At 48.3% G+C, this 11554-nt stretch overlaps 6 protein-coding genes across 6 annotated transcripts; all 6 read left to right on the plus strand.

Moving 5' to 3' along the window:
• Positions 1-884: 884 nt before the first annotated feature.
• On the plus strand, positions 885-3401 carry TEOVI_000208100 (major vault protein, putative; the record flags this gene model as incomplete). The annotated part of the gene is made up of 1 exon (XM_067225207.1): positions 885-3401. One exon carries the CDS (start codon positions 885-887, stop codon positions 3399-3401), a length of 2517 nt encoding a protein of 838 aa, XP_067081308.1.
• An 826-nt stretch (positions 3402-4227) lies between these two features.
• On the plus strand, positions 4228-4737 carry TEOVI_000208200 (uncharacterized protein; the record flags this gene model as incomplete). The annotated part of the gene is made up of 1 exon (XM_067225208.1): positions 4228-4737. One exon carries the CDS (start codon positions 4228-4230, stop codon positions 4735-4737), a length of 510 nt encoding a protein of 169 aa, XP_067081309.1.
• Positions 4738-5572: 835 nt separating this feature from the next.
• TEOVI_000208300 (dynein light chain, putative) lies at positions 5573-5845 on the plus strand (the record flags this gene model as incomplete). Its single annotated transcript, XM_067225209.1, has 1 exon — positions 5573-5845. One exon carries the CDS (start codon positions 5573-5575, stop codon positions 5843-5845), a length of 273 nt encoding a protein of 90 aa, XP_067081310.1.
• A 374-nt stretch (positions 5846-6219) lies between these two features.
• TEOVI_000208400 (protein kinase, putative) lies at positions 6220-7275 on the plus strand (the record flags this gene model as incomplete). The annotated part of the gene is made up of 1 exon (XM_067225210.1): positions 6220-7275. One exon carries the CDS (start codon positions 6220-6222, stop codon positions 7273-7275), a length of 1056 nt encoding a protein of 351 aa, XP_067081311.1.
• A 949-nt stretch (positions 7276-8224) lies between these two features.
• On the plus strand, positions 8225-10123 carry TEOVI_000208500 (nucleolar RNA helicase II, putative; the record flags this gene model as incomplete). Its single annotated transcript, XM_067225211.1, has 1 exon — positions 8225-10123. One exon carries the CDS (start codon positions 8225-8227, stop codon positions 10121-10123), a length of 1899 nt encoding a protein of 632 aa, XP_067081312.1.
• Positions 10124-10626: 503 nt separating this feature from the next.
• On the plus strand, positions 10627-11283 carry TEOVI_000208600 (Rrp15p, putative; the record flags this gene model as incomplete). The annotated part of the gene is made up of 1 exon (XM_067225212.1): positions 10627-11283. The coding sequence occupies one exon, from the start codon at positions 10627-10629 to the stop codon at positions 11281-11283; it is 657 nt and encodes a 218-aa protein (XP_067081313.1).
• Positions 11284-11554: the final 271 nt, after the last annotated feature.

Raw genomic sequence — 11554 nt, forward strand, 5'->3', positions numbered from 1 at the left:
GTGTTTAGTGGGCGTGACCTCTCTTAACTTCATTTCCTCTTTCAACCTCGGTGAATGCACTACACGAAGTTTGATTGGTTTGTGTGGTGAGCAGCCAACGTATGTACGGGAATGCACGTTCTGCCTTTGCTCCTTTTTTGTTTTTGTGCTCGTTTATCAAATATATATATATATATATATTACCAAATGAGTATAGATAATGCGACTGGAGGTAGTAGCTACAGAGGGCGAGAATCTTCCTCGTACGCGATAGTTCGTGCTTACGTTTCTCCATTAAAGCGACTTGAATCTGATGAGGTGTAGGGAAAATGCTTCACGTGTTCCTTCTGACATTTAAGTATTGCGCCCCGACGCGCTACGGTGCGTGGTTGCTGCAGTTGACTCGCAAGTGTTTTTTTTTTCATATGTTGTGAAGCATCGCCTGATCAGTGCACAACTCGTAAGCGAGTCTTCACACGCTGCAAGAACGCCATTCACGTGCATGGACGTATACGTGATCGATGCGTGTCGTAGAAGATTTTTGACTGTTTCTCTGTCTGACGTGTTTTGACGGATACTTTCAAGTGAAAGGTGAGATAAAGGATATTTATCGTGTGCCGAGGATTATGAAAGTTGCAGTTGTGATATGACCGCATGGTCGTTCTTACTGTTTCAAGTTGCTGTGTGTTTATGGTTGCTTTGCTGCGGGCAACATAGTACCGGATTTGTGCATAAATGTCCGCTCAGGAATTGCTTTTTGTGCACTTGCACTGCGCTTTCTCTTTGACCGCAAATTGAATAGAAAGCATCGTTTAGTAGATATCTCTTAATATTTCAGCAATAACATCCAAGTTCAGAGGCGTTGTCAATTTTCGTGTTGTCATTTTTGTCCAACTCTTTCGAAGATGAGTGATATCATACGAATTAAACGTCATTTTTACGTTCATTTGCTGAACAACAACACAAATGTCACTAAATGTATGCTGGGGCCGCAGGTGTACACACGTAAGGAGCACGAGCGATGTCTTTTCGAACCGCGGCAATGTGTCGTGGTGCCTCCAGGCCACTATTGTGTTGTGCAGAACCCGTGCGTGCGTGGCGAAGACAACATCCCAAAGGTCGGGGAAAGTGAGGAGGTGCAGTTACGCATGGGCGAGAAAGAAATACGATTTGAACAACCTCCGTTCCCTCTATTGCCTGGGGAAGAGCTTTTAACCGTTGATGGGGAATGGCTCTTCAAGTTAAAGGTGATTCCCTCCAACAAAGGTTACCATGTTCGTTGTACGCGTGATTTCGTCGATAGTACACGGGGGTCAGTGCGGGCGGGTGAACAATGGATTGTGGAGGGCCCGCAGACATTTATTCCCCGCGTGGAAGTGGAGGAGCTTGGGGAGGTTGAGGCACTTACTGTGGAATCAAACACTGCCATTAAGCTCCGGGCGCGGCTCAACTTTACTGACCGACAAGGCGTTGCGCGTGTGGCTGGGGAAGAGTGGCTGCACCGAACCAGTGGTGCTTATCTTCCTGCATACGAGGAGGAATTTGTGAGTTACGTTAGGGGTGCTGTTTTGACTGAGAAGGAGGCGATCCACCTAAGGGCTCTACGCAACTTTACTGATGTGTACGGTAAAGCACGTAAAGCAGGAGAGCAGTGGATGATTACGCATAAAATGTCCTCTACGCACATCCCTGATGTAAACGAGGTAATCACCGCCACCGTGAATGCCATTATATTAAGCAAGAACCAGTACTGTATCGTTAAGGACCCTGTTGGAGATGAAGGCATCAACCAGTTCGGTAAAAGAGAAGTCCGCAAAGGGGAGTGCAGCTTTTTCCTGAGGCCCGGTGAGAGTCTGGTGGGTGAGGTTCAGTCAATGAACGCTATCGGGAAGAATGAGGCACTACTTTTGCAGGCTTTGGAAAAGTTTGAGGATTGTGGCGGCACTGTTCGCATGCCGGGTGAGAAATGGCTGCTCCGCGGTGCCACTGAGTATATTCCTAGAGTGGATGTTTGCGTGCTGGAGCGACGAGGTGTGATTGCACTGGACAAAAATGAAGGCATTTATGTCATGAACACCACTACGGGTGAAGTCCGCACTGTTATCGGAGAGCCTTACATGCTCAAGGAGCACGAGGTGCTATGGGAGAAGGATCTTTCTCCTGATGTGGAAGAACTTCTTGCATGCCCTACGGGGTGCTGCCGCTGCAGTGAGCGGGATCCTAACTTTACCAGTTCGCGTGTGAAACATCGTATCATTCGCTTCAACGTTCAACACAACGCGGCGGTACAGATTTATGATTACAAGCAAAAGAAACCTCGCGTAGTGCTCGGTCCGAACCTTGTTATGCTATCCCCCGATGAGGAGTTTACTGTATTGTCACTCAGTGGGGGAAAACCAAAAGCACTAAATTCGCTTCTCGCTCTACAGCTCTTTTTGGGTCCTCGTTTCTCCAGTGACACGATTGTTGTGGAAACCTCTGACCATGCACGTTTGCAACTTAGTCTTTCGTATAACTGGCATTTTGATGTGAATCGAGAGAATCCTGATGCCAAGATATTTTCCGTGCCTGATTTTGTTGGGGATTGCTGCAAAACTATCGCGTCTCGCGTTCGTGGGGCTGTTGCTGCGGAGGACTTTGACTCTTTCCATCGTAATTCTGCGAAGATAATTCGTGAGGCTGTGTTTGGTCGCGATGGCAATGGCCATGTGAGGAACTCACTTCGCTTCTCTGCCAACAACCTCGTCGTAACGAACATTGACATTCAATCAGTGGAACCCACTGATGCGAAGACGCGGGACAGTCTACAGAAATCTGTGCAGCTGGCCATAGAAATAACGACCAAATCCCAGGAGGCTGCGGCACGGCACGGGAAGGAGCGGAAGGACCAGGAGGCTCGCGGAAGGCTTGAGCGACAGAAACTCGTCGATAAAATTGAAGTGGAGCGGACCAAAACACAGTGGCTTGAACTGCAGGCGCAGAGTGAGGTTGTTCAGGCGAGTGGGCAGGCAGTAGCGGAGGCGAAGGCGAAGGCGGAGTCACTTCTCATTGAGGCGGACACAGAGCTGAAGCAAGCGGAGATGAGGGCAAAAGCGCTCCGTATCACAGCGGCGTCAGACCTCGCAAAGCAAAAGCAACAGCAAGATCTCGAGCTGGAGTTTGCAAAGCGTCAGAACGAGCTGGAAATCGTAAAGGCCCGTGAGCTCGCCCAAACGGAAGTTGAGAGGATTCAACGGATGGTAAGTGCCATTGGGAGACAGACGCTTGTATCGATCGCACAGGCCGGCCCCGAAATGCAAGCGAAACTGCTCGGTGGGTTGGGGTTGAAGGGCTACTTGATCACAGATGGAAAAACGCCGGTGAACCTGTTTAACACTGCGCAAGGGATGCTTGGGGGCCAAACAACCGAGACAAAGTCATAATTTTTGTGCTCTTTGGTGCACCCCTTCAAATTATATGTGTTAGTCCCATGCAACGTGGCGTGGTTGGACACTGTTAGCACCACCTTTTCATTTTCATATGGCATTTACCAAAGGTGAGGGACAAGGCACCATGGATTATTTCCGCATGCGTAGTAGTGGATCAGAAGGGCTTGCGCATGTCCGTTTCCGTTGTTTTTTGAAACAAACGGGATCAAGAGTAAGGAAACAGGGTTTCATTGGATTTTCAATCTGTTTAGGGATACTTACTGCCGCCATCAATCACACATTTTTTTTTGCTTTTGTTTCAAATTGTTGGTATGCACGGTGAGTAATAAATCTTTATGGATTTTATTGTTACCTGGACAATACCTGCGTAGTAAATTCACTAGCTGCAGGTATTATGATCTAGCGGAGAATACGTGTAGCGATGGAAATGGTACAACTGAGGGAGGCTATATTGCCTCAAGATTCTTGCTGCCATTTCTCTCGCATGGGCGTATCGATTTGTGGATAAGTATTTTGAGTCGAAATCACTTACCCCACCTTGACGATAGTTTCAATTGTTTGCTTTTCATCTACTCTATTATTATTATTATTTTACAATTCTCGAGTATTCCTGCTTTTCCAGAAATATTTACCTCTCTTTGTAACAGCAATTGCCGCTCGTTTATTCTGATCTCGTCTGTTACTTTGAAGCTAGTTTTTTTTTCCCCCTTGTTCGACATTCTGTATAATTTGAAGGCATCCCGACCTGTTGTTTCATCTGAGAGCAAGGGGATAAGGTGACTGGTGTTTGTGGTGTGGCTGCTGTGAGCGCTGTAGTCACATGTCAATGAGCAACGGAAGTAGTGGCAGTTTTATTGACCACGGCCCGAAGGCTGATTACCGTGATGGCTCGCGGCCACAGTGGATTGTGGATAAGACAGTTTCAAAGAGGGATTTCAATGCCGAGGGGGCGAGGGACCACAGCAGCGGTAACAGTCTTCGTAGCAGTACTGGCAGCGAAATGTCGGATGTTAGCCCGATGCGGGGAAAATTATCGGTGGATGTGGAGGGTGTTGTGTCTGCCTTGTGCCGAGAGAGGAAGAAAACAAAGCGTTTGCTACGGGATAAGCGGCGGTTGGAAGGTGAGGTTATCGGTCTAAAAAGGGAGAACACATCTTTGTTGGAATGTAACCGTCTGCTTGCAGAGCATAACAGCAGTTTGGCTGCATCTGTTACGACTCTTGTGATGAAGCACGACCAGACACAGTTTGCCGTGACGAGTTTGGCCTCGCAAACACAGGAGATTGGTGTGACTGTCAAAATGCTGTATGAAAAAACTGCTGTAAAGTGATAACGTTGTGCCCAAACGTGACGTGTAATAAAGAGGAGTGGAGGAGGCGGTGTTTTTTTTTCTGTTATGTGTGAGGATGCCAGGTAATATGTGAAGTTAACGTAAAGAAATATGTATGTGTTTGTATGTGCGTTTTACGGCTCACGATAAGAAAGGGAGGGGACCGTGGTGTTGGGTGTAATTCATTAGGCCGCTTTGTAAAGCTAATGGTGCTTTGTTACCGCAGAAAACGCCTTGGGTAAAATCGAAAATGTCCGGATGCCACTGCGCTGGTTGGTGGGGGAGATTTACGTCGGCAGTAAGCGGGAACAGAAACATACACACATTCGTATATGTTGATATACAGGAAACCAAACTGACAGAACATTTTCAGTTTTGTTCTCTCTCGTTTGTTCAAGTTTTGTCTGTCCACAACCGTTTAATTTTATATTATTTCCCCTGTCTTTGTTCATCCCCTTCCTTTTTTTCTTTTCAACTTAGTTTCCCTCTTCTCGCGTTTCCCTCTTTTTTCTTTTTTGACTCCCGTTTGTGAGGTTGCACGAGACCCTTTCAAGCACTTCCGCCTCTTTTCGTCGTTACCTTAATCCGATTATTCCATGCTCGGATCAATCACTTTCCTTCTTTCTCTATTTCATCATCTGACGACGTTCTTTGCCCATACGTTTTCCCCCCTTTTTCATTGCGCCTACAGCCGTGTAGCCGTGAGCAGCACTCCGCCGTTGTTCCCTCGCAAGGCATCTGTCCGTAATTGTTTGGGATCGTGCCACGAGCAACAGTTAATCGTCACGGGTTTAACCAAGTTAAGGGGTGTGTAGTATTATTAAAGCCACACAACATGTCTAAGCACCATGAATTCAACATTAACGCTGATATGACGAAAGAGATGCAGGAGGAGGCGCGTAACCTTGTCATTCAGGCCTTTGAAACGGAATCGCTGGAGAATGGCGTGGCTTCTTTCGTGAAGCGGGAATTCCAAAAGAAATACAAGGGTATTTGGCATTGTGTCGTTGGCAAGAACTTTGGGTCCTTTGTGACTCATGAGATGAAGGGGTACATATACATGACCTGGGGCCCGTTGTCCATCCTTTTGTGGAAGACAGTGACGTAACCTTCGTCGTGCGGTTATTTTGGTGGCGGTGCAACCCTGGCACCTGTTCAGGTACGTTTCCTCTCATTTTCGTTGTGGTTGCTAGAATGTATAGAGATGATGAAAGGGTGCACAATGACTCTTTATGCACCTTTTGTGTAAATATACATATTCGTATATATATATATGCCAACACGGGTGATGGAGAAGCTAACCACTCACCTGTGAAAGTACCGCGTGTATCCCTTTTCGTGCTAATTGTGTTGATGTGCGTATTCAATTGCTGGCGTTATTCGCTTCTTCTTTATCCCGTTTTTCCTTTTGGTGAGAGGAAGGAAAGAAGTGGAGGTTGAAACATATTTCTTTCCCCACCTTTATCAGTGTTTTGTGCAGGTATGTCGCACGTTCCCTTTCGCATGGAACGTCTTATGGACCGCCTGTATGCGACGGACGAAATTTTAGACTTTGTGGGGCGAGGAACGTATGCGTCGGTGTTCAAGGGTGTGAGCCTCGTAGATGGTGATAAAGTGAGCAAGGGGAGCCCTGTTGCCCTCAAGGTGTTTGAAAAGCGAGGTCTCTCGTTGGACAGAATGTGCCAAGATATTGTTAGAGAGGTGGAGATTCTGCGTCATCTGAACCACCCTAATTGCTTGCAATTTATTGATTGCTTTCAAACCGAATATCATATTGTGATCGTGACAAACTTCGTTGATGGAAAGGAACTCTACAAGACACTGCGTGACGGCATCATGACGGAGGCGCAGGTGCGGTCAGTTGCACGACAGCTGTTGGAGGTCGTTAACTATTTGCATAGCCAGGTTCGCGTTGTACACCGCGATATCAAACCTGAGAACGTACTTGTAACATCCACAGAAGATGGTGGATTCCACTTGACTCTTGTTGACTTTGGTCTCGCACGCACGCTGTCGAAGGGGCGGCGTTGTGTTGGTGATCGTCTTTTGGGCGGGAACGTGTGGCAGTTGTCCCCAGCTCCCTCGGCTGCGCCAGCGGACTCGCTTGAGTCGTCGTACACCGACAGTCCTCTTATCGCCACACCGTGCGGGACCATTAACTATGCGGCCCCCGAGACGGTGCGCAGCCTCGTGCAAAGCGGCCATCTGGCAACCACCGCTGAGTTAATGCCACGAATGGATATGTTTGCCGTGGGGACCATATTGTACGTGATGTTCTGCAGGAAGCTGCCTTTTCAAAACAGGGGAAATAAGGTACAATTGGTGAAAGTGATGGAGGTCGGGCCGTTATTTGAGGAACCGGAATGGAGGAATGTGCCACCTGAGGCTGTAGATATCATTCGGCTATTGTTGAGTTTTGACCCAGGTCAGCGGCCTAAAGCAAGTGATGTGCTGCAATCTGCGTGGTTCCTAAAAAAAAATGAGTCGGGTGGAGTGGCTGATTTCTTACCAATGACGAGCCAATGTGAAGAGGGATAGCGCAGCTCCCTCGCTTTCCCCCGGACTTGTGGGTCAGAGCAATTTCATGAGAAGCGGAGTGAAGTATCTTTGCGTGCCAAAAAAGCGCATTGTGTGACGACGGCAGGCCGGGAGACTCGTGGAAGATGAAGACGTGGCGCAGTGGTCGCACAAGGTGAGTGAGAGGGAAGGAATACGAAGGCGGTTATGAGAGAAGTGGAGGAGGAGGAAGGGAGTCTTAGGGCCTGCACGAGGCGGCCTTTTGATTTTTTTTTAGCTGCTTTTGCCCGTTTGCTACATGGGTGTGTGGTATAGCTACGCTCTTCTCTACCACACACACACACACATATATATATATATACTTATGCGTGCATGGTTGCATATGTGTACTTGGTTTGTGATATGGTTTTGCCAACTGACTCATCTACTTGTGCCTAACTGCAAGCAGTTCGTGGTTGTGCTCGTATGAAACAACAAAAATAGCATGCAGTTACGGAGAGAGTAGGACCAGGCGGAGGGTCCAAGTGTTTTCAAAAAGTGAGCGTGCCACAGTCGGTGCGCAGGAAGGGCAGGTTCGTTGCTTGCTAGTGCAACATCTGTTTTTTGTTTTTGTTATTTTGCTTGGAAACGTTTTTGGAGTTGAATCACATACATACCTTCGTTCTTTTACTCGTCGCTTATTTTACTGTTTTGACTGATTGCTCCCTGAAGTGTACTTACTCTACGTGTGGATTTTAAAAATTTTTTTGTTAGGTCTGTAGGCTGAGGTTCCCGGTGCCACGCGACTACCCTGTATTTGTTACAGCGGTCAAGTTAATCAGAAAGAAGTGGTGAGGAGTGACATAAAGAGTCGGACGTAAAGAGGGTGCGTCGGAGACGAATTAGGAATAAAGTGGTAAAAGGAGTTGGTTTAAAAAACAAAACAAAACAACAGTAACACTAAACTAAGGTATAAAAGGCACTGACAAGCATGTCTTCCAGAGCTGAGGAAGGGACTCACAGGCATGAAGGGCACGTCACCAAAACGAAACGCTCCCGCGAAGAGATGACTGGGAATGAAGAGACTGATCAGGAGCCCAACAACGGCTCTGCCGCGGTGGGTCGGCCGTTCTCTGAGTTTAATCTTTCCAGCGGGATGGTGAAGGCACTGGAGGCTCAAGGTATTGTTTCGCTGTTTCCCGTGCAGGCACTAACATTCGAAGCTATTATGCGTGGTGAAGATGTCCTTGTGCAGGCGCGTACGGGAAGTGGCAAAACACTTGCTTTCGGTATTCCCATCGTTGAGAAACTGAACAAGAAGGAGGGACCGCTGGCGCGTGGGCGCGGTCCTGCGGCGGTAATATTTTGCCCGACTCGTGAACTTGCCATTCAAGTGCGTGACGTGCTCGCAGGTGTTAGCGGGGACCTCGTGGTTGCTGCACTTTATGGTGGTGTTGCCTACAGTACCCAGGAGCGTGTGCTGTTCAGCGGTGTTGACATTGTTGTGGCCACACCCGGTCGTGCAAAGGATTTCCTCGAGAAAGGTACGCTGCACTTTGAGCGTGTGAAGATGGTTTGTTTGGACGAGGCTGACCACATGCTGGATATTGGCTTCAAGGAGGATATTGAACTGTTACTACAGCGAGTCGCAGAACAGAACGGTTCGACTCCTGATGAACCAAAACACCAGACGTTGCTCTTTTCGGCCACGGTCCCAGACTGGGTCCACACGTGCTCATTCATTTCCAAGAACAAAAAGTTTATTGATATGGTCGGGCAAGGCGCAATGCGTGCGGCAAACACCATCCGATTCTATCGCCGTAAGTGTGGCTTTGCTGAGGTTTCCAGCATGTTGGCAGACTTAGTGAAGGTGTACAGTGGGCGGCATGGCCGGACACTCATTTTTACCAACACCAAGAAGGACTGCCATGACCTTTCCATCAACAATACAAAGTTGGATTCTCAGTGCCTTCACGGTGATATGCAACAAGAGCAGCGGGAGAGCACGATGAAAAGCTTCCGTGACAACAAGTTTAGCGTTCTGATAGCCACTGATGTGGCTGCCCGTGGCTTGGATCTCCCCATGGTGGACCTTGTCATTCAGTGCGCACCGCCTACAGACATTGATGCCTTTATTCACCGCGCTGGCAGGACAGGACGTGCTGGCCGCAAAGGTGTCTGTGTGCTCCTTCACCAGCCGAAGGATGAATATGTTGTGGAGCGCATTGAGCGCCACGCCAAAATTAAGTTCGAGGTTTTACCCGCGCCGACGCGGGAGGAGATTCTTAAGGCAGTGGCGCGCGATGCTGCGGAAGACATGGCACGCGTGGAGCGAAGCGCGACAAATCTTTTTATGGATCAGGCTGCAGAACTTCTTAAGGATGCTGACCCAACCGAGATTCTTGCTTCAGCTATTGCCGTCATGAGTGGATATACCAGCAGTATCACAAAGCGTGGCCTCATCAGCGGGGCAAGGGGCTCCGCAACAGTGCAGATGTTGGGTCAGCGGAGTTTACCTACGCATGTGTTTTGCAGCATATTGCGCAACAACCTCGGGGACGAATTGTTTATGCGTTGCCGCGATATAACACTCCTGCAGGACGCTCCGGGTTGTGTATTTGACGTGCCTGAGGATGTAGTGGACCGCATACTAAACACTCCAGTGCAAGGCATGGAATTGAGCGTCATCGAAACGCTTCCTCCAATTATTGCCCGAGAGCTGAACAGCGGTAGTCGCGGAAACCGTGGTGGAGGTGGTGGTGGTGGCGGGTACCGTGGCGGGCCACGGGGCGGCGGATATAATCAATACAACCGTAATGGTGGCGGCGGCGGTGGTGGCGGTGGAAGGAGTTGGGGTTCCGGCTACCGGTCGACTCAAAGGCGTTATTAGGAGCCTAACCTACCACCGAGTGTGTGTGGGAAATGTGTCGTTGTGTGAACTTATCATCGACCAGCGGCAGTATGCATACCAGGGGTTATATCTGACGCAAATAAGCGTGTGATACTCAGGGACAAAGTGAAGGAAAGGAAAAAGGGGAAAACCATTATGACAGGTATAAGGACCCCCCTTCTGACACTGTTTCTGTTTCTTTGTTTAAACGACTGGGCTACTGCAGTTTATTAACTGTTGTTCGTTAAGAGTAATTAAGTTCTTTCTTTTATTTTTGAATAGGGGCACTATTTTACGTCTGTTACCACTGTTAAGCTTATCCACGATGCCCAGTGAAGTTGCACTCTTAACTCTATAAGTGTGCGAAATGCGCTTCTTTTGCTGTGCCGTGCGGCTCCTATTCATTTCTCCCATAATGCTTCTCTTTCTCTCTTCTGGTGGACTGTCTGATGTATGTCCCTGTGGCTGCATCCCAGCAAAAAGTTAGCATTTAGCGGCAAATCATGGCAGGCCGTTTCCGTGGTGCAGTTGGTAAGGTGTCTAAGCCCAAAAAAAATAGGGCCTCCAAAAAAGCGAAAGGCAAGCGCACGGTTGCTTTGGTGAAGCGGGCACCCAAACTTTCAGAGGAAGCGTTGGTGCAACGCGTAGCTGAGTTGACTGGTGCGGCATCATCCTCTTTGACAGCCGCTGACCAGGGCACAGTGGCAGCGAATTTGAAGCCAAACAAACCGAAAGCACCCTCTTGTTCGCCATCGCTTCGTGCTCAGACACTGAAGAAACCAATTGGCAAAGGTGCCATTGAGATTGTAGGGAAGACGACTGAGAAAGTTGTACCAACGACGGAGGTATCGGGGGGACGGACTTCTACGGAGGCGATGGGGCTTAAATTACTTCGTCGAGCTGTAAAAAACCAGAACCACAATCGTTTGCTGCCGCATCAGAGCGCACATGATTACGAATACCGCCTGCGCTCGGTTGCCACGGCCGGTGTTGTTTGTCTGTTTAATTCCCTTTCGCAGTCGCGCAAGGCAGGGAAGGATGTGGAGGAGGGGGAGCGTCACACGACGGCCGAAAAGGCGCAAGAAAAGAAGCAAATGGCGAGCAAAGAAGCCTTTTTAGCAGCCCTCCGCCAACCAAAGAAAGTGGATAGGTACTGGTAGTGCCTCATTGGTGGATTTCAATTTTTTTTTTTAAAGCCGCTGTTGCAGTCTCGTTCGGTGTGGTGCATTTCTGTTGTTGTTTCCCTTTCTACTACTCTTAAGGTTTTAAAGTCTTCGCTGTTGGACATTACTGCATCGGCTACCGTTTTTTTTTTTTTTAGAAATCGCGTATTATCATTGATTGCTCCCTTTTTGCTTCTGCACCTCTGGCTGGTAAACAAAAAAAAGGTAATAGATATATAAGCACAAAACATTTAGCCATATATATTTG

The sequence above is a fragment of the Trypanosoma equiperdum genome, assembly GCF_001457755.1.
Source record: "Trypanosoma equiperdum strain OVI genome assembly, contig: ctg_491, whole genome shotgun sequence".
Classification (NCBI taxonomy): domain Eukaryota; phylum Euglenozoa; class Kinetoplastea; order Trypanosomatida; family Trypanosomatidae; genus Trypanosoma; species Trypanosoma equiperdum.